The sequence below is a fragment of the Haliaeetus albicilla genome, chromosome 14, assembly GCF_947461875.1.
Source record: "Haliaeetus albicilla chromosome 14, bHalAlb1.1, whole genome shotgun sequence".
In the NCBI taxonomy this organism is placed as follows: Eukaryota; Metazoa; Chordata; class Aves; order Accipitriformes; family Accipitridae; genus Haliaeetus; species Haliaeetus albicilla.
In genome coordinates this window covers 14,395,190-14,422,064 of record NC_091496.1, presented here as the reverse complement: position 1 = coordinate 14,422,064, position 26,875 = coordinate 14,395,190, and the positions used below count along the sequence as shown (strand labels likewise).

The 26,875-nt window shown below is 43.4% G+C and overlaps 1 protein-coding gene across 5 annotated transcripts in view; it reads left to right on the top strand.

Moving 5' to 3' along the window:
- Positions 1–5,801, top strand: part of ORC5 (origin recognition complex subunit 5) — a 73,158-nt gene extending 67,357 nt beyond the window's left edge. For 4 of the 5 annotated variants that reach the window (XM_069801793.1, XM_069801792.1, XM_069801795.1 and 1 more), the window contains exons 14-15: positions 1,511–1,623; positions 5,251–5,801. In XM_069801793.1, the coding sequence (XP_069657894.1) occupies positions 1,511–1,623; positions 5,251–5,296 (159 nt within the window). In that variant the 3' untranslated portion in view covers positions 5,297–5,801. The other variant, XM_069801796.1, reaches the window with a different exon arrangement.
- Positions 5,802–26,875: the final 21,074 nt, after the last annotated feature.

Below are 26,875 nucleotides of genomic sequence, written 5' to 3'. Positions count from 1 at the left end.
CCCATTTTCCTTATGCTAAGTTCAGTTTTCCTCAATGCTGTCAATGCTAACAATTTGTAAATCATGTGCTACTCTTTAATGTAATTTATAGACCTGAATTAAGTAAATGGAATTTGTCTTTGTGAATATGGGTAGGCCAGTATTCCTTAACCAAACTCCACAGACTTTGCAGAATGATGGCATCCGAACTATTGTTGTCTAATGTCATATAAAAGAAAGTTAAGCACAGGCTTTTAGAAAAATTGTTTCATTCTTGGTGATGGTAATTTTTTCTATTCTCCACAGTTGGTGTCATTTTTCTATATTATGTCCACTTAAGGGAAAACTTTAATAATTATTCCTACCTCCTGCAAGCACTGTCACAAATTCGAAGACCAAGTTCACTTTCAGCAAAAGAGTGGGGTTATTACTGAGTTAGGATTTTTTTTTTTTTGATTGATACTGGTAAGACCTTGCTGCTGCTTTTTATAGCAATGTGCTTCCTTGAAGGTTTGAACTGACACTCTTTCCTAATACATTTATTCCCAATACATTTATTCTTCACAAATTCCTTACTATGCTATTATCATTACACAGAGATAGGTCACAGTTGTCTGGTTTTTTTTGAAAAGTAGAGCTGTGGGCAGATACCAGTTCTTCATAAAATGTAACCTTGTTGCCTTGAATTGTCAGTGGCATCTATACCAAAGGCCAGGGAAATCTTTACTTGTTTTCTCTTTTACCTCTTTCTTTCCCCTGGGAGCTGGGAAGAGGTAGGGAGACAGTAGAATCACCACAGCGTTTTTTCCTAACTGAGGAAGAATAGACTGGCTGTGCTCAATGGTTACATCCCATGACTGCACTTTAGTGATACCACAATCATCATTTGGAGGAAGGAAGATAGTTGAAAATATGCTGGTACATTGCTATTTTGGTAAAATAATCAATGGTTCTGTCAAAACACTGTGTTTGTAGGCAAATTTCTCTCCTTTCAGGCTCTGGTCTTTTTAAGCACACAATTTCCCAGCCTTTCCTTTCCAACCTTCAGATTCTTTATCTGGAGTAATACATCCATCTGTTCAAAATGTGGTATGAGCTAGCACAGGAATATCCAACTTTGAGTGTGAAAGTTGAAGAGGAGGTTTTCGGGTATAAAGGAAAGAATCAGAGTCTCTACTGGTTGTCAGGCAGAGATTTGGAAAATGTTCAGCTCATGCCTATTATTCCTGTTCCTCACATCACCTATCTCTCTCTGATCAGAACTCCAGGATAACTCTTGATATGAAGGATGAAGGGTTTAGCCTGTGTCTCTCACTGCCTGTGCTGAAAATTTAATGGTGAAAATGTATATATGTTCCTGGGTTTGCTAGCTGCAGAACTATGTGAAAATCAGTAAGCAAGTATGAGTGACTTTCCAGAGAAATACGGGAATGGTGCCAAAGAGGAAAAAAAAAAAAAAAAAAAGAAATTGGCCACTGCTATTCACGTTAGCAAAAAAATGACTAACATTACTAATGTCTCTTGTTTGTAGATCACCTCTCTTGTGACTCTCCAGCTGTTATCCATGGTTGGCCATAATGACCAGCTTGATGGACCACGATATAAATGTACTGTATCTCTGGACTTCATCAGAGCTATTGCCCGGTGAGCCTATTAGAGATCATTTACTGTTGTATGTGCTGACTTGAAAAAGACTTCAAACCCAGTGTTTGGTCGGTCTGTAGCTCTCTGCAGACCAGAACAGAAATCTATGGATATTTTCTAAGAGTGAATGAGTCGTCTTATTTACGAGAAGTGTTGAACTCGAGGTAAGTATAGTCCAATCCTGTTTTGAAAAAAATTTATGTTACAGTGGCAGTATGTGTTACGGTAACATACTGTCTTTGTGCTTAATAAAGGTCAGGGACTTCATGTGAAAATACTGCTCTAAAATGTCAGTCCCATTTCATTACCAAAAGGCACACTATGGTATTTGAATCTGAAATGATATTTAATTCTTAACAGCGTTTGTTGTACATATGATATAAAAACTACATAGATTATAAGAATTCTTTCAGACAGTCTATCTTGTGTGATCTGTAGTTGATACAAACTAATTCAGTAAATGAACATAGGTACCTCAACAGCTCTGTTCATTCAGAACCTTCAGATTTGGAGTCTGAGAACAGTTCCAGGTCTATCAGGAGAGATGATGATAAATTACAGACAGAAATGCATGCAATACATAGGCAACAATCAAGCCTATGTCTCAATTTTATGAAATGCCAACAGCATTACCTCACACCTGTTGCTGCAGCCTGCTTATTAGCAGGTCTTGGATAAAGAGTCTGTAGCCAGAACAGAGCCCAGAAATGACATGTGGTGAAAAGGAAGAGAAACATTCTCAAGACCAACTCTTCTTTATAATGTGGGACTTCAGAGGAACCTGTGGTGTAGACTGTATCCCATAACCTCAGGGCACATGTTGCTCACCTGAGCTATTAAATGTCCAATAGCCTTGTCGGTAAACCCCACACACTAATTTCAGTTTGCAGTTGGACAGGCCATAGAACGAAACTTCATCTGGTTTAGGCCTGGCTGGACCACACTGCCAGGACCTCCACAGCTTCGCTGTGTCACTTTCCTATTCCCAGCAATAAAGTTACTTGTGAATGATGCCCTGAAAAAACTCCCACTGGTACCAAATACAGCAGACCATCTGCTCAGCAACGTGGATCATTGTGTATACAAACGTCCCCAAGTTCTTGTCTCTGCTCTAACTCCTACGGTGAATACAGAGACCAGTTCATTAAACTCTGTATGGACTATGAGGGTCCTTGAATTAAGGCACTTGAAATGACAGCCCTCTCCTTGCAACTTTAACATCCTTAGAAGTTTCATTGACTCCATTAAAATTGCTGGAAAGGTAGAGATGGCCAGAAAACAGGACCTAAACTTGTGCTATGCAGCTTATGCTTACCAGAGAAAGTAGTTGTGGGAGATGCTATCACTTCAAATCTCAGTGCACAGTATAGTGCTTTGGCTTGCTTTCCTTTAGGTCACATGTGTGTGTATATATGTATCCTGACTGACTTTTCCTACATGTTATGAGGAAGAAAGCAGGTCTTTTTTCCCCTGGCCAAGTAGTTTGGAAGTGTTTATATGCTGCCTGGATAGGGCCAAAAATGACCTGACAGATTTTAAAGTTGGCCTGTTCTACTTTTCTCCTGCTCCCCCCCTCCCCCCTTTTTTTTTTCTTGCTTTGTTCCTTTGTTACACTTCTTTTCTTAAGTATCTTTTGCAGCCTACAGTCTTTGTAAATCTTTGAGAATGATCCATAAAGTTACAAGGTTTCATGAACCCATGATAAATGGGCTTCCCCCTTGTCTTGATGGGACTAGCTACAGGGCGAAGGCATGATGATCTGTGCTTTAAGAAATTTCATTTTCTAGCTGTGCTGTAGTCTTACAGCTGCCTGTAGTTTTTAACCACTCGTGGGAGAGGTTATATTTATTGCAGAGAAGGAACTACTTCATCATTTCAACCAAAATACACATCAAGTAAGCAGCCCATCTCCTGATTCTTTTTCTCTGTTACTGTAATAGTACTAAAGTAATTTTGTTAGTCACTAAAATCTTCAGATACCTCAGCCTTGTTAACAATCTCAGCCTTGCTACTCCAGCATATTTCCTAATGGAAGGCTGAAGAGTGTAAAGAGCAGGACAGAAAATGATGCTCTCTCCCTCCCCTCCCCACTCCCATTCAGGCTGTTCAGATTATCATTTCATTTTCTGTATTTTTTTAAGCAAAAGTGGGGTTTGCATTTAAAAAAAAACAAAACAAAAGCCACCTGGTTTTGGAAGAGTAAAAAAGTTGTGTGTCTTCCTGGTGGCTTTTAGTGTGATAACTGCTGGCCGTGCACAGTCTCTCTCCTTAGTACCACAGAACCTCATGTCTGGCTCTATTCTGTTGCATATATTCAGTCTTTGCAGAGATATTCCCGTGCTTTTTACCATGTAGTATTTACATGCTTAGCCAAAGGTAAGGTTAGGCATTTCTTTGTTAGAAATCTTTAATTTCTGTTTTAAGAATTTCAGACCAAAGTTCATAAATTTTCTGTAGCTGAAGTGGGGATCTCTTAATGTTTGTTGAATGTAATGCGTCTTTTCATATAGTGTCTAATGAACCCAGTTGTTATGACAGGACGACTGTGTTTCATTTAGTTGATAAGGTCAGCATTTGTTAGAGTGTGTGATTTTCTTTCTGTGGAAAGCCTTGTAACTAAAGCAGTTTTCTTGAGTGACACAATGTCATGTGAGACAGTTAATTTCTTTAATTTTGTCACTGGATTATTAAGTAGACTCAAACACAGTATTTCTTGTTGGGGATCTTGGGGATTTCTGAACTTTTTCTCTATCCAATATGATGTTTTATAGAAACTTTTTGAAAAGTGGGTTACAGGATGATGCATGAACAGAGAATATTAAATGATTGTAGTCTAACAAATAAGACATTCAGCCAGTTAATCTCACTTAGCATTGTGAGCGGTTATTTTTGCATCATTGAATACTTTTAAAAAAAAACTTTTAATTTTATACTTGTCATTATATGCAGTAATTTGCATTATTTATTCAAACAGTAAACCCCTAAGTCTGAGTGTTAGATTGTATAGCAGAATGAGTTTAGAGAAAAAAAAAATAATTATATGTTTTATTCTACTGCTGTTTCATTCTGCCTGCCATTAAAGTACAAAAGTATACATTAAAATCTTCTATCCCATTGAGAGGCATTCTTAGATTTTTCAAATTTAGCTATGAACATGGGTCAACTAGTGTCAAGACTGAAAGAACGCAGACTGCAAATGAGTACAGATGAAGGAGTTACATAGTACATGCTAAAACAGGTGGTTTGGAAGATGAACAAAACATTCAATAGCATAAAAGATTGCTGCTTTGCATCACCAACTAGAGTATCATGTTTATCATGTGAAAATATAATCTTATTAACTTTGATGTATTTTTACTGCTTGATGATTGAAATAAGAATCTTCCAGTTTTTACTAGAAATCTGCTTTATTTCTTTTTTAGAATCTTACAAAGTTTAAATAATCAGAAGACAGGTACTGTAAATAACACTAGAGGTTAAAAATTCATTCATCCTTGATTGCATTTCTTTTGGGGGTATTGCTTGATTTTGCTTGTGCAGAATGTCCCGCGTGTGCTGTCTCCAAACAGGTTAAAGTCTTAGCACTGTTAAGATGATTGCTCTAATATACTGTGTTTTTGTTTATAGGACCGTGAACTTCGACATAATAAAGTACTTGTACGATTTCTTGTGAAAACAAGCTTCACAGCCATATGGACACTGTGACAATGACTAAGGCAAGCTGTGTTCATCTCTCTACTTAGCTGGCCAGAAAGAAGAGTATTTTGGCTCTTTTGGATTTGTCCAAACAGGTGCTGGCCCAGCATGGAACCTGCTGAAAATACTCTGATTGGTCTGGGTGGATCTGAGCAGAGGACTATTTACCAGGGACCCTGGCGTATTTGGAAGCAATGTGTTAATTATAAACAGCAGGGTTTGAGCACAATCTGTTCTACTCTTAATGATGTTATCTTAACACTGAAATTGCCTGAAACCCATTTACTTAGGACTGCATTTTGCTCTATGAACTCTCCCTAGTGCTTTGAACATGGCAGCAGCCCTTGTTTGTATGCCCAGTCTTTTCACTTCCTCTCCACAGGAATCTTTGCAATTGCCTGCCAAAGCAGCTTTTCCTGAGGCCACCATTTTAGGAGTGGAGTTGCAAAATATAATAAACATAAGAACATATTTAAAATCAAGCTGGTATAAATCCTTCTTTCTCTTCAGTCGTATGTAGGCAGACTGTTACACTGTTATAGGGAGATCATGATAATGGGAAACACCCAATTAATCACCACACTGTCTTTTTTCGAACCATTCATAAACGTTGACTCTGAATCTATTTTTACAAGGCTTTATTTTAAAAAATCATTGATTCTTAAAGTTCTATCCTGATGTCAAACTTGAAAGGTTTTATTTTTGTTTAAACATTTTATAGTCCTTTTACACTCATCCAGTTACATTAAGTGCTAATTATAATGCCATTTGGAATGAACATACTTTAAGATACACACTGTGTAATGGCTTTTGTAACAGTATCTGTCCTGTAGAGGAGGATGGCACAGCTGCGTTTCCATCAGAAAGGGAGAAATTCAACAGGTGACAGCGTATTCCTGCAGCAGTTCCCCAAAAGAGGCAGAATAGTGAATAATCAATGTGATGTTATAACATAAAACTTTAGCCTTGGAAATACATGATGGAATACACTACGATTACATTTGTCTCCAGTTTACAAGTAGAGGATTCCCAACCACCGCTACCTTTGTGGGGTATTAAAATCCCCTGGTTCAGTTCTGAATTACTGTCTTCAAGAATCTGAAGATTTCTGTCACCCTTTTGAAAACTCCAGGTCCCACAGCCTGTTACTCATATGTTTTACTCCTGAATGCTGGGCTTTGACTGTTTGACAGTACAAGACCATGCCATGTCCATGTCCTATTTTTTCCAAGGAAAAATCATTCTTTCCTCCCCTTGCTCTGATACTGGAGATGGTCAAATACCCTGAACATGCGTAGCCTTTTCTTTCTCTACCACCACCACCCCCCCCCAATTGTGGGTGTGTAGCCAAGCTTCTGGATTCAGACCCGAATGAACAAGTTCCAGGTGAATCTAAGCGACAAAAGCGTCTTTCTGGCCAAGCTGTCGCTTCCCCCCTCAGGAGAGTGTGAAAGGGCAGCAATGAGTCATCTCCGTGATCCCTTTTCCTTCCTACCGCTGAGCTGAATCAAACCCTGCACCTGTCCATGAGGTGGCAACATTTGTCACACTTACTGAAGAGCTTGGATGCAAATACATAACCTGTTTTAAAATGTTTACTACCTGCTTTTGTTTTTACTAAGAACATACATAAGGTGAACTTTGGGCTAAACTTTACAGCATCTTCCCCTTTTGGAGCTAGTGCTGGGCTGAGTTCAGCTCCTGTATGACTACCTAGGGCTGAAAGTTGGAGAAGAAAGAAGGTTTCAGGTGTTCATACATAAACTAGCCCATGTAAAGCAACAGCAATACATCACAGGTTTTTGTGACATCTGATCTGGATTAGAATTTGATATATGAAACATGATGGGACTGATACTAATTTATTAAGTGCTACAACTCGAGGCGCAAAATTTCAAAAACTCTGCAGCCAACCTTGTTTACAGCTTTCAGCAAAGTGGGGCCGGGCAGTACTGCTGGGGAGGGACAGTGCGAGCTTGTGAAGCTCCCACGTACTGGTAGTCAGGATGGCTGAAAACCTTAGCACCTACCAAGCAGCAGTAAGAAGTTCTTCTTGGGGAAGCTTTACTACCAACAGCAAGTTGTAAATAATATCACACTTCCACTCAGCCTGCATGAAGATATCACAAATACTCAAAAATAGTTCCAGATACACACATTAAGAGAATACAAGGAGGGCATAGAAGTCTGCTCTCGGAATACGTGAGTATATGGATGCACAATAAATTTAGGCATGTTAGAGACATTTTCGGGCAACATTTATATCTTCTTTCCTATGGGAAAGACATTAATAGGATTTTTACCAGTTGGCTTAGTACACAGCCATTTCAGGAATATTTTTAATGCTGCTTATGATGGGGGTTGACAAGAGATGAGATACAAATTCAAAGGTTTCAAGCAGAAAAAGAAGAACCAAGCATAATGGTCTTTTGCTCTAGTTTACTAGCAAATTGGCCCGTGCTCTGTATTGTAGGGTTAAATTAATTCTAGAATCTTAGTCCATAAACATGCATAGTTACTTGCAACAGTACTTAATGAAAAACACTGTATTACTTGTTTTAATGTTAAAATTCAACTGCTTATTAGAAATGAGCTCATAAATATGGATAAATTATTTTTATTTTCACTGTTACCATAGCTTTTCTAGAAAGAGATCAAGATCAGAACCCGTTCAAGACTCAATTGCCCATAGCTGCTAGACAGGCAGTGTAGATGGAAAGGACTAAATATGCTGTATTTCAGAATTGATGTTTAGTATATGTTTTGGCAACATTTGAATGAGGAAGAAAATCAGTCATGCAAGTTCTGGTTTAGGTTGCAGCTGGAAAAACATCCCTTTTGTATTATGTCAAATGTGCTCCCTTGGTTGTCCCACTTTTTCGGTAATCCCGTCACTCCCACATAGCAGGCCAGACCCTCAAAACTACCCAGCCCCAAATTTCAAGCAGGAAGTATAGAAGACATGAAATAAGGGTCTTAGAAAATAAGCACTGAGAAAACTTGGTGCTGCTGCTATTTTTTTCAATGTAAGTTCTTGCATACTAGCCTAATGATCATTTCCAGTATAAATCCAAAGGATGAGGATACAAATTTTTGTGGCATGTAGTTAATTTGACTGAAATGAGTTTAACTGGAGAAGGAGCAGTAACTGAGGATCCATTAGACAGAACCACTGTCCTTACATTGAATGCACTTTTGTGACCTTTTTGAAAGACTCCTATCAGTGATATAAAATTTAAAGCTGAATCAGCAGAGTATGAGAATGAACAAGGTGACTGAAGTGCAGATGATTGATGCAGGCTATAACTATACTGATGATGAATAGTAGGATTTATTCTGACTAACTAGAAATATTTCTATATATCCCTGTCCATGAGTTTATAAATTACTGCAGAGATTCTTACTAGGTACCCTAGCAATACTCTATTCTGAGACCCTGTTTGCATGGATGAGGTGTGGCCTCCTTTAGCCTCCCTGGGGCCAGGAATTCACCCCTTCTACAGGTGGTTTTAAGAACTATGCAAATGATGCAGAGCAAGACAGTTCTTCGATTAATCAAAAGTCCCTCAGTACTTTAGTGCAGCAGTATGTATTTAAAATATGCCAGAGTTGTGGTTTTTTTCGTAATTCATGAGTCACAAAGCATTGTAATACTGTAAAAATTACAGTCTTACAGTGCCTGTCTCTAATGGCTGATCCAGACATCAGCAGGAGCTGGGGCTTGTTCTTACAAGAAGAAAGTAACAGCGAAAGAAATGCAGCTATCATCAGTTGCAAAGAAATTAGTGCCCTTGAATAGCTCTGACTTCATCAACAGCTGCATTTTCATGCACATAACATGGAGATTATTTTTTTTTAAAGGCTTGCAAGGGTGCATCCGCATGTAATACAGGAGGAGATTTATTCTTTTTTGACAGTGATTTACCTTCCTCTGGTTTTCCCAGAACCTGCTGCTTCTGCAGTAACAATCCCCCTACCTATTGTGTTTGGTTTTGTGCAAGTTAAAGATGCATATTGATTATTTGAGCACTTTCTAAGTTCTCGTGCTTCTATATACCATAATTTACACATGTGAGGATACATCCATTTTTACCATTGGTTAAATTTTTCCCGTATCCACCAAGTAGTTTTGCCAATACCATTTGGGTGCTCTCTGCTCCCCTCGTAACTGGAACAGCCGGCCATGCCAGGACAATAGCGTGAAGGACAGGATTCCCAGTAGGAATGTAGGAGGTATTACATGTCTGTGACCTGTGAGCAAAATGTACACAGCTGAGTATCCCAGGATTAGATATTCCCTCTGTACTTGTGTTGGCAGAGATAGCAGGGAAGAGTGAAAAACAGCAGGTTCTTGAGGGTTGCCTGGAGGTCAGCATACTGTGTGTTTTAGTCAGCCCAGCTACTTTTGAAACAGATTATTTACTTCATCCAGGAGTAAATGCTACCTGAGGTGACAGTAACTTCTCCAGTTTTCTCAACGACAGAATGGCATAACTTACAAAAGAGCCTTATCGTTGCTAGTAAACATGCACTGGGATAAAGATGCAACTTGATTAGCAAGTCTAATTGTACACAATACCAAGTTTTTATGTGTTTGTAGATACCGGAGTGGTTCCACCAGAACGTTTAATGGGAGATTAATACCAAAAACTGTGTGTGTTTTTTATCTCAGCTTCCATGTGACATGTCTCTTACTCTGAACAGGCAGATTCATATAAACTGTACAATACTCAGATAGAGGTAAACATGGAGTAAGCACAGTTTCAATTTTTGATTCTTTATTTTTGTGTGTGTCTGTTAAAACCATTAAAAAAATAAATCTGAAAACAATACAGAAATCGTTTGTGTATACCAGCAGAGTTGAAACTGCAGAAGTGCAACCCTTATCATGAAGTTTGCCTGAAAACTGTACATGAGGATGTCCTTAAAAAGCAACAGCTCAATATATAATAATATATATAATATGCAAATACTTTCCTTTCTGCATTTGATTCTTGCTCAGGGAAGTATGTGCTGCTTGTTACTTCTTGTACTGTGTTCAGATATTTGAGTTCAGAGGAATAAAATAGAACCAGTAGGGCTGGGAAATAGAGCTTCGCCAGCAGACTTTTCTGAAGCCTATGGACTGGTAGTTCAGCAGCTGAGCGCTTCCTCTGTCTTCACGTAGGTAATGAGGCCTTTCACACAGGTACCTCCTAAATCCTGGGGTCAGAGAATAGCAGGAAAAGGAGAATAGCAAAGAGTAGGGTACATAACCTCTCATTAAGACAACCTTGCCAGATGAGGGAGCATGTTTCTACAAAATTCAGGAAAAGAAGAAAGCACCCAAGAGACAGTGATGGAAAGTTGTTTACCCCTCTGATGGCAAAAGTCTTGATTGTATTCTTGCTGTTTTCATAGTTTCTCTTTAGTTAAAGAGTTTTTACAGTATTTATGATGGTGCTCTTTCTCCCTCTCCCCCATTTCCATCAGTACAATCCCAGCTCCTTTTTTTCTTCCTACCCCATTGCACCCAGTGCACTGAAAGTTCCCACCTGTGCCAGTAATTTGTGTGGAGAAGCAAGTGCCCTGTGCTGTCCGTGACGCTGCCCTGGACGCCAGCCCAGGTGTGGGCATCCCAGAGCAACTGCTGGCTAACTTCAGCAGCAGAGCACGGTTGTTCCACCTTGCAGACTATAGGATCTTCAGCAACAATCCTGAAAAAGAAAGATGAGGTGTCAATAAGCAGAATATCTACAGGGGGGCAAATGATGGTACTTGTGTGCAATTACAGCAGTTCCTGAATTCCAGCTGCGTGGCTGAACACCCATCCCATTTCCTCACAGTTACATTTTCTATGCCGTTTTTTATTATTCCTTAAGGATGCAAATCATTAGAAACAACAAATAGCTGGAAGTCCTGCTTGAACTCCTGAGAGCAGCGTCGTGTTGAGATCTGGGAATTTCAGGGAAAATGAGAAGAACGACCAAAGACAAGTACACGGTTTCTCCGTTGATGTAAACAAACCCGTGGCTCCTGGCTCCTGGGGAGCGGAGCTTCCTCTCCTATCAATATGGGCTCTTTCACTTGATTTAGCCTGGGTTTGGGGCACGTGCAGGAACCTGAAATAGCTTCAACACCGCTCTTCACTTCAAGCAAGATAGAACATATCTGGAGCTGTCATTAGAGAGAAATGTTTATGTGTCCTGAGCATGTTGTTTTCTAATGCCTTAGAAGCCTTTAGACAAAATCTCACCTAATTTCAAGGGTGGGTTGTTTGGGTTTTTTTTTTTTGTTGATTATAGGAAAAGTAAATATGATGCTTGTGCAAATAGTCACAGTTACTTTCTGCAAAGTTTTCTCAGAAATAGCTCTGTTGCTCACCATCCGTCATTAAAATTAAACAACTGGTTTGGGGTTTTTGCTTTTAATTAGATTGACTGTGTACATAACCTGGCTCTAAACTTGGTTCCACTTTTCCCTTTGCTCCTCCCGATCTAATCTTAAATACTTCCTCCAAAGCACAGAAGTGACAGAACTTTTCATTGAAACAATCCCATTTCTTATGTCAACATCACGAGAGAAAACATTGGCTTTAGTTTTCAGTGATATAATTAACTAGATTTTGCTAAAGTTCCTTTACCCTCAAAATGGAAACTAGTATTGCAAGACAAACCCACTATAGAAAAATTGAGCTGAAACTGTTAATATTTGGCAAAATTCTGAGTAGCTAGAGTTTTTATGAGAAAAACAAATAATCTTCATTATAGTCACTGGTACTCATGCCAACAATAACTCTGAATAGCAAGTATTTTAAACTAGCTGTTATCTGTGTATCTAAGTACTCACCTGTACAGTTATAAATAGTTTTGGTGGTAGCCTTTTACTTTCTCCTGTGCACCACCTTCTTTGAAAATCAGACCCCTGAAGAGACTGAAGCTGATTCCTCTGATTCATTTGGGTTGTATCTGCAGAAGTAAATCAATCTCTTTACTAAATAAAAAATGGGGAAGCAGGGTATTAGACTGGAAATTCAAACTGCTCTGTAGTGAGTAGTCTGTGACAGCTATAAGCTTTCCCGTTACTTGGAAAACTTCACACTATAGGAGGCAAAAGTCCTGATTTCAGAAAGATGCATAAATATGTGGCTGGTTTATATTTTCCTAGGATGGCACAACTTCATGAATTTTTAGTGCGGAAGGCAATTAAGTGCGTGAGTGTGGACAGCTGTTTTCCATCAGTACCTAAAGAATAGCTCATCCATCAGAAAAGACAGTGCTATCTCTGCATGTTCACAGCCAAAAAGATGTGGAGATATTGGAGGAAGTCAGGTGATACTGATTTTGGTCTGCTGTTTCCTTCTCAATTTCCTGTCCCGGGAAAGTGAGGATGGTGACAGAGCACAGCAAGATGATGAATATCAAATGATACTCTCAGTAAGGCATGGGTCACCACGGGTTTCTGATGATCCAAGGTCTGTGTCTGCAGGCTGCCTCTAGGACTGTTGCAGTCTCCTTTGCGGATGTCATCTTTGATGCTTCCCAAAATGTTGAGCCAGTCAGAGGAGAGAGAAAGGACACTTTTCCTGCCCTCGTGCCAAGCTGCTGCTGTTGTGCTCTCAGCTAAGAAGGACAACAAGTCTGTGGAGCAGAAGACCTGGGCTTATGGGTTCGGTCACAGGGGTCCAGAATGGTTACGTGGATCACTGTGTGGAATGGGTCTGCTCTTCATTCAGCTTGTTTAAATCACAGAAGCGAACCAGTCTCAACAGGGACCGGCCTAATCCTTTTTACTGTTTGTGTCAAGCAGTCCTTGCTCATTAAAAACTGGAATTTCTTTTTGGGTGAAACGAGTAAGTCAACGTAGGCTGCTTACCCAGTTCCAACTCCAGCTGCTGAGAAAGTCATTCTTTTATTTTTAGTAGGTTAAGGAACATCATTTTTATGCTAACCTTTTTTCTTTTGAATTCTTTTCTACAGATGCCTTCCAGAAATCTTTGGATGTTCGATATGTTACTATAGATATATGGTAAAATTTTGACAGCTTTCTTATTGCTCAAAACCTGCGGTTCCCTGCAGAGACCTTTTCTTCACTGTAGCCTTATTGCCAAGTTGTCAGAGCATTAATTAAACTAGAAGAATAAGGCATTGCATGTCATTTCCGATACTGGATGCCTTCATGTCAGGGGCATATCTCCATGGCAAGAACCTGTATATAAACAAAAAATAAGCCTGGCAACAGTACAAAAGCTCACGCAGGCTTTTAAGTGAAAAAATATGGCAAAAGAAAATATGGAATTTAAAGCAAAGTATTTCTAGGGAAAATGAAGAGTTTGCTCAATACTTCATTCCTTAAGCACAAATGTGATTATTTCATTTGGCTACTATGTGTATTCCAATGTTATTTTTAATCTCCATATTTTAGATATTTATTGGCTCAAACCTTAAAAGGTTTCTCATTCTAAAAACCCTCATTCATTATAGGTAGGCTGAATGTTCCTTAGTAGGATTACAGATTTTCTGTGCGAGCACATAAAATTGTGTATTGTAAAACTTTATTCCATATAAACTGCTAATAATTTGCATACGTTTCATTTTGCTGCATGGATCAAAATGTCTTCTTTTCATATATTGTACATCACCTCTCAATTTTATGTACATTTACTCTGCTGTTTAGAAGCCAAAAAATACAGCACACATGTTGATGCTTTTCCTGCAATAAAATGAATAGATGCTTAAACTATAATTGCAATCTGCTGCCTGCTAACCCTGCAGGCAGAGCCACAGCATTAGAGAAACTGGAGTATTTTTCATTCTTTCTCACATTTTCAGAGCTGTGGTTTCTTGTGACTCTTCACAAAACCAATTTGATCATTCACTGCCAAGTTAAAAGAAAAACAAGAAATATTTCCAAGAGCCAAAAAGAAAAAACTATGTTAAGGAGACTGTAAGGTGAAGAGGTGATACCTGGAGGATAAAGCTGTCATGGGCATACAGGGGTCTTCCCTTTCTTCTTGCCACGTACAGAGCAGTTCCTGATGGGTTACATACGGAGGCTCTCCATGGAGGAACGCCGCAACTGGTTGTACCTAGTTGTGGTACCGAGGCCTGGGTCAAGCAGAGGGACAGAAGGACATCCATCACTTACAGGCTTGGTCATGGCCCGGCCAGAGCACATGAGTGTAAGTTTCTGTGCTACCAAAAAGAAAAGGGACCTGGAGAGCACTGATTGCAGGTTCCCCCTCAGCTGAACACGGGAGCACTGACAGCATCTCAAGATGTCATTTGAAACATCTGCAAGCTTTAAAGATCCTGGCTGTTGTGAAGAAGCTAGATTAACTTGATGCATGTGTTTCTGGGCTGGAGCTGCACGGCTGCTCTCCACGAGCAACCTTCAGTCCTCCTCCAGGAGCTCCATGCCCAAGGTGGGTGACATGGCCAGAGGTTTTGGCATCCTCGGTGTGATTGTGGTGGTGTAGACAGTCGGATGCAATGACTGCGCTGCCAGGAGCTGCCTGTGGCAGCATATGCGGCACGTTCCCTTTCCCTTGGTGTCTTGACTGACTGTTGCCGGTATTTTGGATGCATGTGCAGAAGCACGGCGTGGGTGCCAGTCTCGGAGTTACACTTCAGCAGAGCAGTTTCACACTTGTGCTACTTCTGATCCTGCACAAACCCTTCCCTGATAAATCCTGTAAGACGGTTCTCGTGACACCCGGCTGGCTGTTTGCTGGGGAGTCAGTGCCCACGCATTTTGCATCTCAGGCAGCCTCTGAGGCTGTACCTGGGAGCCCAGCGGTGACGGGAACGTGTCCTCAGGACTTGGGGCCATCCCTGAAGGCATGGGTGAGAGGTCTCCTCCTTCAGCAAAAAGGGTCACCCCTTCGGATGGTCTGGAGTAGTTGGGAGCTCGAGTGAGCTCTGGGCACCCCAAGTGAGAGATGGAAAGTTAAAGCGCTGTTGTGTTTGTCCATGCTTGCACCTTCTCTGAAGTGTCCGAGTGGCACTCTGAGCCTCCTGCTTAGAAGCAGCCCCATTTTCAGCACAGTTTCTGCCACGGGGCGAGTTTCCCTGCGCCTGTCCGCAGCGCTGTCTCTGCCAGCAAGGTGCATGGGAGGCTTGTGGTGTTTCGCCGTGGAGAGCTTGCCTCTGCTTAGGGCAAGGGACGGCACTGAGATGCCTCCCACCACCGTGGCGAGGCTCAGCGTTCTCCCCGGTTCCCTCCCCGCCATCCCCTCCACTAAAGCATCCTCACCATCACTCAAGTAATTGGATTCCTCCTCTTTTTTAAAAAAAAAAAGTCTGTAAAAATTACTCTTTTAAAATTTCTGATGAATAGCATTAATCCCCTAAGAGAGGAACACTCTAGATTGCTTAGCTGCAAACATCTTTTATTCATGAGCAGCATACGCCATACATTCACTCCCTCACTCAAGTCTCAGGCATTATTTCAGGCAGAAGAAAGCACATCTTTAGCATCGTAGGCTTTTGAACAACCAGAAAATGTATAATGAAGTGGCAACACCTCTCAGAGGCAATAAACTACTGAAATATTACAAGCCTTTATAGTCAGTGGGCACTTTAAAGCCTTAACTTGTAACCAACAGAACTTTGTTATTAAACGATTACTTTTACATACACACTTGGAGCTCTCTGTACTTTTCCAAAGGATGATGAAGTGCCATCCTTCTGTTTTAGATGCTGTAGGACTTTCTTCCTTCCCCCTATGTGTATGGAGTGAATCCTAAATGATAAACTGCGTCAGTCTGAGGGTTGCTTTTTCTCACAAACTGCTTTGTTTTGAACTTACAAGGCCCTTAACATAATTTTCCCCAGCACATCCAGTAACTCCCTTTCCATTTGTTTGCTGGGAGTCCCAAGGAGAGGCATACATGAGTTTTTAAGTCTGCTGCAAGCTTATAACCTGCCATTTCCCCTCTCAGGTCTATTCTTAAAAACACAGGTGAAATAGAAGGCTGGGGGTTGTGCAAAAGTTGGTCTCTTCAGTCAGTTTAACACATTTCTTTGTGAAGAAATGAAATAACAGCACAGGTGAAATGTCTGTAGGAAAATCTGCTGCTTCAGCCTAACTTCCCACGGCTGGCTACTAAGCACATTTGGCCATCGGGAGAATTAGTTCATTGTTGCTGGAATTTTAGCTTTGATTTCTCATTATAAGCTTTTAAAATTCTGAGGATTAACAGCATTTGAGGGGCAGATCCAAAGACTTTGTCTGACTCCAGTGGGTTTTGGAGGGGGCTCTAGATACACCTGAGGTTAATGATAGGAGAGCCCACCTCTGCATCTTGATCCCTGGAAATGGAATTGACCTTCTTACAGCTCAATTAGGGATAAGTTTATACAAATGTATCTTTAATGTTTGACCCCAATCTCGTTTGCATGCCCTGGTTCAGTTGACCTGTGAATAATACGGCCTTCTGTCAGCAAGAGGAGACAAGGTATTTGCTCAAATGTTCGTACTCAGCAGCCGAGCAGAGATGGCTCCAGCTGAGGCTCTAACTGGGGTGGACTGGAAAGCTCAGACCGGCTGCACAGAGCTGAGCAAAGCTTTCTGCTTTTCACCTTTGGTACTCAGCTGCCATTACTCCAACTTTTATATTTAGCAGTACTTTCACAGCTGTATGATTTTTGAAGGTGGCATTTCTCTTCCAGCTATAGTTTCTCCATCAAGGGTAAGCCAGACTCTTGTGCCCAACAAATGCAGTTTTCACTCCTTCTGGTGAGGGAACACAAGAGAAGGGCTCAGCTGAGAGCTGTGCTAATAAATACACAGTACTTGGGGCAATACCAGCTCTTCTGGGCACCCACAGACTCGGCACTCCTGATCTTCACAGGCTGTGCAAGGCTGGAGGGCAAAGCCCCAGCTGAGCATCTCCAAGCCTCCACCGTTCCCCACCATAAAAGGGCTCAGTCCCGCCAGACGGGGTGAGTTATCTCCCCTTGCCCATGGGTCCTGTCCTCTCTCCCCCCAGCCCCCCTGTGCCGTGTGCTTCCACCATTTGCTTTGTGCCAGCTCTGGAGCTGGCCTCACCCTGCTGTGAGTCAAAAACTAACTCAGCTAAAAAACTGGAGAGCTTTTTGCTATGTCTCTGGGATGGGCCAGGAGGGACAGGGAAGGGCGTGCTTTGGTAGCCACAAGCCATTAGGATCAGCTCGCTGCCCCCAAAACTGCACCCTAAATATACACAGCCCCTACTGTTTCCCTGTAGACAGATGTTCCCTGCGTTTGCCTGGTGGCACAGCTTGCACGCTTCTAGCCAGTCTCTATAGATGGAAATGCTGCTTAAGAAATACTATTTAAAATGAATTATCCTCTTAGTCTTGCAAAGGAGGGATTCTGTAGTCAGGCTTGGGGTATCTTCTTAAGGAGTTGTGGACAAGCTTATGCTGTAGCTGTACATATGACATTGCTAAACAGAGAACACCAAAGTTATTAAACCTGCCCTTTTCATGAGCTTTTAATTAATTGGCAACAATTTTTTTTTTTAAATCACACTCTAATCTTTCAGAGAACAGAGCCTCTGCTTAGAGATGCTGTTCCAAGGAGAACCAGCCACCATATGAGGTGTCCTCTTGATTTATAGCTGCAGCAGCCTGAATTTCATATAACATGATAATATCCTATAAAGTCTCAGAGCTCTACACTGAGTCCTGCACAGATAACTGGTTGAGCAGTATGCGAAGTCAGGATGTGATAATAACGTCTTTCCTTCAGCATGAAATGATGCTATTTGGGATGCCATGCTTCTTGGATGTGGGAGCAGTAATCCTATTATCAGTCATCAACAATAAACGACACCGCTGTAGATATCCATTTGCTAGAGGTGATACAGAGAAGCTATTAGGAAGCAGCCTAGCCGGCATGCTGAGGTTTCACCTGCTATTCCTTTGCAGATTTTCTCTGCAGATATCTGCCCATCTGTGGATACTTTTTTTATCACTATAAATAAGAGGACGTTTACTTCACAGTGACTTGGTTATTATTTCAAGCCACCAGCTGTCCTTCAGCACTGATTCGGGGGATCCCCTCCCAGGTCTCGGGGCTGTCTGCCAGAGGGTCCTGGGCTGTGGCCTTCTCTGAGGAGAGGAGAGTGGAGTGTGGAGAGCACTCTCCAGGTGCAGAAGTGCAGGACGGTTTGTGGATACATTAATAACTGCACCTATGGGGATGGGTAGCAATAAATAGCAGCAAAATCTGCCATAAATTACCTGCAAGATCTCGGGAAAGGTAGACAAGTAACACCCGACTGACAGCACCAAGCAAACAGATGAGTTTTCATCAGCTTCACACCTAGCCCGTCCTTTCCAGCTATGGCATACTTTTTGATTACACTATGTTTTTTTACAGCTAGTATGAAATATTTAGGGCTTTAAATTTACATAGTCATAAGACATGCCGCGGTGCAGTACATCTTACAATTCAAATACAGGAGCTGTATAATTACATACATCCACAAAATTTTATTGGTGGGGGAAACATAATTTTATTCCAGCACACTGTTGGAAATTATTTCTATAATGACATCATAGGAAGAATTTCTTTAATTAAAGTAGAACTGTAAATGACTGAATTGGGTGATCCCTCTTTAGACTTCATGTGCTGGGATAGCAGCCGTGCTTAGGCCGGCCATTTGCCTTCCCGGGCTCGGAGCATTGGTTAATCCAGCACAGCAAAGCAGACTGAGAGGGAAAATGTTGATGCTGCTGCTCACTACTCTGCCCATCCGTACCTTAGATTATGCATACCCACTCGCTTTGGTCCTTTATTAGCAACCTGAAGGAACTGCTGCTGACTGCCGACATACGGCTGTGTGTCACCCTCACGGCATTTCTTGAGCAGCTACAGGACTCTTAACTGTCCGTCGTCCAAGGCACAGGTAAGCACTTCATAGGCACAGGCTTGCCCTGGTAAGATGGTTACTAAAGCGTCCCATCTACTTTTTTTCTTGGTGATGAGTTACTACACTGCAAGCATGAGCTTTCCCCATGACAGATGGGCTGGTGCACTTCTGCAGGGGGGGTCCCTTCCCATCAGCCGATCTGCACCTCTGACGCTGGGTGCCTTTGACACCCATCTGCAGTCAGAGGTTCACCTGAATTCACCCAGATTCACTTCTCCCTCTGTATTTCCTTTCTTCCCTAACTTTGCTTATTTTCCCCAAATTTCCCTACCTTCGCACATGTATAAACACAAACCTCCAGCACCTACCTCTGGTCCTGGATGATGTTTTGGGGATCAGTGCTTAAGAGAAGTGCTAGTGCCCATCCCACAGGTGCCCACCTCTTCCACTGGGCACTTCAGCACCTTTCTCACACAGGAAGGGATGTGGCAAAGGAAGGTGGACACTGTTTGGCCAATATGAAGCTGACCTTGGAGAAGATCACAGGGGGAAGATGCTTAGACAGCCTTCCCATGACCAAAGGGAGAGATGGAAACAATATTTTTAAAGAGAGAGAGGTCCTGTTGCATTCTTACAGTGCACATTTTTATCCTTTTACACATCTACCTTTTCCCTGACCACGGTCACCTTTTCTCACTAGTCAGTAGCACTGATGTGAGTGAATTGCTTTCTCCTTTGGGAGATGAACATTTCACACTCCTCTCTGGCTGGGAACCAGAGGAGGCCCCGCAGCTCCTTGTGTAGCACCCCATGCCAGCAGCTTTTCTACGGGCTGGTTTACTTTACTAAACCTTGCACTGGACACCTTATATATTGACACAATGAATTCCTATGGAGAATAGCTTTTCAAAATGACATTTTTGTAGAATCGGCCATTGCCAATCATTTAAAAATACACATGGGATCAAAGTTCTGTTTACCCCAGGTTTAATAATTACCTTAGTGATGCAAAGCTGAGCCCAGTGACACAATAAACCTTCCTGTGCAGTTTGACATCCTGTATGTTGAGATGATGTTGACTCATGACTTCAGTCACTGCTTACAAATATTGGCCTGGGAGGTTGTTATAGATCAAAATAAATGATGTTATCAGGAAAGCGAAGATGGAGGAATCCTACAAAACTGACCCTGATCTAATGAAAAGATCCACCAAATTAAGCAGATCATGGAGCTAAGCATCTCCTTCAGGCTTTTGCTCTGCTGTGATCTGTCGAGGGAAGGATTTACATTTATCTGAGCCTAAGGATTCATTATGGTATAGTTTTTAAATGCAATTTACAGAGCACTAACAAGAGGTGAAACCAGGGTCACTATTTAACTCACGGATCAATAAATCTTTTCCATCCTTGAACTGTAATGTCAAATGCCATTGCCTAAAAATTCCTCACCCAATACACCAATGTATATCCATTACAGTTATATTCCCCTCTCAGGGTACAATTAGCATGCACATAGCCTCAGCTACACTTCACAGCTGTATGTGCAAGTTCTTCTACTTGCGGGCAAAAGCATACCCTAATTTCAACATCTATAAATAAATAAATACATTCTGATTCTTTTTACACATCCATAAGTTTCACATTGCCAATGCAGTAATTATTCTCCAACTCTTCCATTTCTTAATCAAAATAAAATCTTTGCCTAAAATCCTTATTCACAGTGACAACACAACATTAACATCTTTGTAATTCAGATAAGCGAGATCTTCTCTAAGAAATTCAGGGGGAAAATATGCAACCTGACAGAACAGCATGAAGCTCCCATATGAGAATCCTAGCAGGAAGTGTCTACATATTTCAGAGTAAAATCAAAGGAAACCATTAAAAAAGAGCACATTGTCTAAAATGTGTTGAAAAGAGACATGTATTCATTCTCTCCCTGAGGTAAAAACCTGTACAACTTTGGGTTTACAACCCATAAATTATCAAGTCGTTTCTCACTTGTAGAATAAATAGCATCCAAGAGCGTCTGCATCCACACATCAGCTGAAGCTGGAGAGAGCTAAATTTACAAAACATTGAATCAGGAGGTATGTGAGACTTAGTAAACAGCACAAAATCCAGTGCCTCCAACAAGGAATATTATAGCTAATCAGCAGGTTTTCGACTTTTCAAGAAGTTTCTGCCAGAGTTCATGGGGTGCTCAGGGCCCCCCTGCGGAGCTCGGTGGAAAAGCGAGCACAGCCCATGGAGGCAGATGGGTGTAAAGGATGGAGGATCCGAGCAGGATGCTGAGACCCAGCCTGGGCTGCAGCCTTTGGTTCGACCACACTTAACGGTGGTGTTCTGGGGCCGCCGAGCAAAGACGGGAGGGTGGTGGGTGGTCAAGGGTGTCTGAATTCCTGGCTGAGCCGTGCCTTTCCTCCCTGCTCCCCTCCCGAAGCCCACCTGTCCTCGCAGCTGTCCTGCGTGGATGTAGCTCAATATTCGGAAAAGATCAGCAGAGCTGAAGTTCTCCCACCCGCTCCACGGTTCAGTGGCAAGTTGGGTGCCTGGCTCCCATGGAGTCCCAGGCTTGAAAGCTTTCATGGGAAAAGCACAAACTGAAGGGTTTCAGCACAGGGTGTCCAGGAGCCTCAGCCCTTCCAGTTGCTTATGACCCCCTCATAAGACCTTTTGGATACCTCACTTTTTGAGCAAAGGTTTTTACATTGGAATGAACACCCTGGCCACCCAGCCGGCAGAGCAGGGAGGAAAGGGCTTGCGACTTGCCACAGTGCTGGGGTCCTTATTCAAATGGCAGGTCAGCTCCCAGAGCTAGAGGTGGTGAGAGCACCTAACGGGGGGCTTCTGGCTCCTGCAGAAACTTGGCCCAGCCTGGTGGTTGTCCACAGTGATGCTTTGCCCTGGAGCTGGGCTGGGATGTGGCCAGGATAGACCCCGGACCTGGGAGCTCTCTGAGCCTGCAGCGAGGCACGGCTGGAGCGCTGGGTGTGGATCTGCCCTGAACTTCAGAGCTTGTCGGCAATTACCTGGTGCTTTCTTGATTAATGAACTCCTGGTCTCATTGCATATTTTTAAGGGCAGGTGTCCGGAGGGTAGACCACACGGTGTGTCTTCCCCGTGCTAAAGATGTGCCCGCGCTGGCAGGCTCTGGAGGAACCGTGAGTGGTTTTGCCCGTGGAGGATCAAGCCGGACCTCGACCTGCGGCATTTGCAGGATCAGTGCTGAGCCGCCGAGGAGGCACGAAGCAGGCCGGAGCATCAGCCCTAAAGGTAAACATGAGAAAACACGGGCAAACAAATTACAGGGTGGGGGGAAGAAATCGACAAAGATGAATGTGGCAGATGGAAGGTAACCAAGTGTGTTAATGCGGGGTCAGACAACGACTTAAAAAAACTTGTACTCAGGATATTAAAATTGCACTCCCTGGTGTGTACCTACCTGCACCTCTTTTCTAAACATTATTTCTGCTACATTTGCCTTGAATTAAGAAAGAGGCTTTTCATCTTCGAAGCAGTCAGACCTGCAATTACACCGACCGAAGTTTTGCATGAAGTAATATTTTTTCCTGCCTTAAACACATTTTGTGCTCAAAATGAACTTGTTAAATAGTCTGTCATCTTGCGTTTCCTTCTCTAAAGATGTGGACAACACCTGAATAGTTAATGAGCTGCAGTGCAGTTTAATCAGAGTGGGAAAAACATTATTTCAAACAAAGAACAAAGTCATTCCCTCCGGTTTCTCCCACAGCCTCCAGCTTCTTGCACCGGTCACCGGGTCACCCTGCACGTGGTGTCCTTTGAGCAAGCCCTGAGCTAACCTGCCTGAGCCCCGAAGGCTGCACACACAGTTTTGGGGGCTGATGGTCCCCATCACCTTGCTTCCCAAGCAGACATTTAGGCCAATGTGAAGTGGGAAGGCAAAGGCAGCGTGCTGCCCCAAGTCATGGCCCGACAAGCCTGGTCCTGGTCAAGCTGCACAGTCCCAGCGTTTCAGCCTGCATAAGGGCTTACAAGGGCTGGATGCTTACTCACCCGGTATGTAACTTTAGTAAGACATGATCGTACCAGTGTACAAGAGCATTGATGTGCCTCCAGTCATAGCCCTGAGCCCAGAAATTTCACTCAGAGCAGTCATCACCCAGAGCAGCAAAGAGCTTTGGAGCTGTACATGGGAGCACAGGGTGGAGAGCTGTGCCAAATGTAATATTATTAAAATAGCTTTTGTTCCAATACATTGAGCACATAGAAGGAAAAATACTACATATTGTCTGGGTTGTAAGTTCCCCTTTGTATAAAATATGAATAACATTTCTTACCTGTGTTTGCGAAATGCTTTGTCCCTGGGTACAGAGTCTGTACACAGCCACAGCATTGCCGTTATTTATTACTTTCCTTAAGCACCTGGAGTTACGAAAACGTACGTTTACTTTGATCCTTCACAGACCCAGTAGCCTGCAGGAAGAATACAATTCATCAATGGTTTCGTTATGTGTGTCACTGTATCGTAGGGCAGGAATGAGATACAGCACTCCTCTGCCACCTGGGAGCATCCTCTACCCAGCAGCGTGAAGGCGGCTGGTTAACGTCCTCTCAGTGGGCGAAGTGCGTGAAAACATGAAGAAATAAAGTGGTGATTGTGGCTGGGAAGTAGCCGCTAAGGAAATTTAACTCAGCTGACTGTGATGAGTAAAGATGCCATCGATAGTTCCTGGTACTGGCCAGTGAGTTATTGGATACGTGATTTCCAAAATCCAGCTCCCTTAGTGCCTTGCTATATTAAATCTGTTGTTGCTTGCTTTGTTTTATCCCCAAAGACTATGAGAAAGGTGAATTGCTGACTTTCCACAGCTTGCTCTGACTGCAAATGGAGCTTCAGCTCCTCAGGGCTTCAGCTCATGGGCAGTGAAGCAAACAGCGACAGTGGCTGAAGATGGAGCTGTCTCCCACCTGCCTGCCAGAGGTTACTGCTGCGCTGGGGGTGTCAGCAGCAGAAAATATCTGCCCGAGTCAGCTCAAGCTGAGGCACAAGGGTGGAGCAGCAAAGACGTAGGTGCTGAATCAGCTCTGTTTTGGAGCTCGGAGGGACGTTAGCAGCAGCATGGGGATGCGACAGGGCAGGCCAGGAGCCCCCGGAGCTACTCCTGCAGGATTTGCTTAAGCTGCTATGCCAAAGCCCGCAGGTACTTTTTGCGCTTCTTGCCCCAAGATTATGCTTTGTTGGCCAATAATCTTTGAAGGAGGGACAAACCGAACATTGTAACCTTGCTATTACCCACGTGAAAGGTCAAATCTTTCTGAGCCTGATGTTAATTTCATTAGTGATGGGACGTGGCTTAATAAACACAAACTAATACTAAAGCAAACAGAGGCATCTTGCTTAAAAGCTGCTCTTATGCTCAAAAGAATTAAAATGGCAAACAGTGCAGGAGCAAACTGCAGTCCCTGTGGTTCAGTCCTTGCTGCATGTGTTGAATGTTGGGAATCATATACTTGAAAGTCTGCATTTTTGGTGCGTGTGGGAGAAAAATATAATACACAATAGGGTGCCATGGAACAGAATAACACAGCCGGGCAGGGTCCCCATGACTCATGCCCAGAAGATCTTTCCTCAGGAGTGGGAGTCATAATAATCTACAACAAACTATTGTAACCCTCTGAATGTCGCAAGTGTCTCTGAAGCCGCATTAACTTCCCGCAGCAATGATTTTTCTAAATACGTGACATCGCGTATTATTTTGCTCCGTGCCAAACACATTTAAAGGCACTACCTTGACTTTCCTTTCAGAGGTTCGTCTGAACCTCTCATTTCTCTTTCTCTCTCCTCTGGCCCCCTCCCCAGGACTGGGTGACGCTCTCTTCACTTCCAGGAGAAATGACAGCAGCATTCTGCTGCTTGGAACAATGTTCTGGTTTATCTCCAGGAGACAACAGTAGGTGGTTTACTTTTTGGCATTTCTGTCTCTTTTTGTTACTTTTCTAGGCCATTTGCCAAAGGCGGGGGGGGGGGGGAAGAATACCATGCTTTGCATTTCTATATCTTCTTCCATTCAAGGCTCCTAGATTTGACAAACATCCTTTGATTTCGAGCCAGGCTGCGGGCGGGCGGACGCAGCCACTCCAGCCCCACTGAGCAAGTACTCCCCTGCCTGCTCCCTGGGTCGCGGGGAGGTGGGACGTGGGTGTTCAGCCGCAGGAGCGCAGCAGATGCGCAGCCGTAGCAGGGCAAAGGCAGAGGCAGCTACGGCCTGAGCTGCATTTCCACCTCGTCCCGCAAACCAGAGCCGCGGTGAGCTCCCGCTTGGTCGTGGTACCTCTGCAGCACCTCCTCCTTCAATCAAAAGCCCATTGGGAGTCACCGGGTTGGATGGCGGTTGCTCTCTCACCCAGCCCCGGGTGCCGTGGCTTGGCCATTTGGCGAGGAGGATGGCGAGGTGGACGGGCAGAGCCGGTCGCGGAGCGGAGCCCACCGGCAGCCCCGGGGCAGGGCTGCCTGTGCCCCCGCACCTGCAGCAGCGTGGCAGCGGCACCCGTGCCTGGAAACCCAGGATTTCAGCTCTGCGGTGAGGAATTAAGGCTGTGTGTACAGCTAACAAAGATAACTCCTTTCCTCTTATCTTATTGGAAGGAAGAGCAAGGGGAAGGCCAAGAAATGAGCCAGATAGTGTTGCCAGGAGCAGTGCCCCGAGCCCCCTGTGACAGCTGATAAAGCCGTGTTGTGACCATGAAGCGGCAGAGACAGCGCCATGACCCCAACCCTGCCTGAGAGCAGGAGGTGGAGGATACTTATGTTACTAAGCTGCGAACTCCAGTCTTCCCAGGCCACTTTGGAGACATTGCCTGCCTCCTCGTTAGGGACAGGAGCCGGTGGCATGTGCTGTTGTGGCACGTGCTGTTGTGGCACTTGCTGTTGTGGCACGTGCCCTTCCAGAAAGGATTTTGGAGAGAAAAAAGTCCAAACTCCTGAGAACTTCTTCCAAATAGCTGAAGGGAGTGGAGCAGAGGGGCTGCCCCTCACCACCAGTCATGGTGGGCATACACTGGGGTGCACCAGCCCACTGTGTGTCTTCTGCCACGGCTTTTGGCGAAAAGCAGCAGGTATGGATGTTCGTAGGCATCGCTTTGCCAGATACTCCCTTGCCAATGGACCAGGTGCTGCAGGGACGCACAGGCACCCAGGCTGGTCATCTATTTTTATTGTAGAAGGAACTACCATGGAAAAAGCAATCCAGGACCGGCACATTGACCGGCAGAAGTTCCTGTACGGGTACGTGAAGCTGAGCAATGGGGCTGCACTGGAGCTACTGAGGTCCCCTTTCCCGGGGGGGAGGAGGGGGGTGCATCCTGGGGGGCTTCAGGTGAACTTTGAGAAAGGAGAAGAAATGCAAAGATGATAAGGGGTTTACAGGTCCACTCTAGGATTTCTTCCAGCTCTATAAACATCCATCAGAAATCTTTAAACCTGTTACAAGTCAACACATGATGACCCAGCAGCATATTTTAAGATACGAATTTCACAGGTTCGTCCTCTCCCCTCCGTGGCAGCTCTCCAAGAGCCTGCTCAGTTTTATGAGCGTCTTTTCACACTGTTGTGCATCGTGTCATACAAGAAACGGGAGGACCCGCATCTGCCAGGGATGCTGCTCTCCAGGGAGTGCTTCTTGAGGGGTTACCACTGCGTGGAGGGCTGAGCAGGGAGCTCACTGGGACTTAC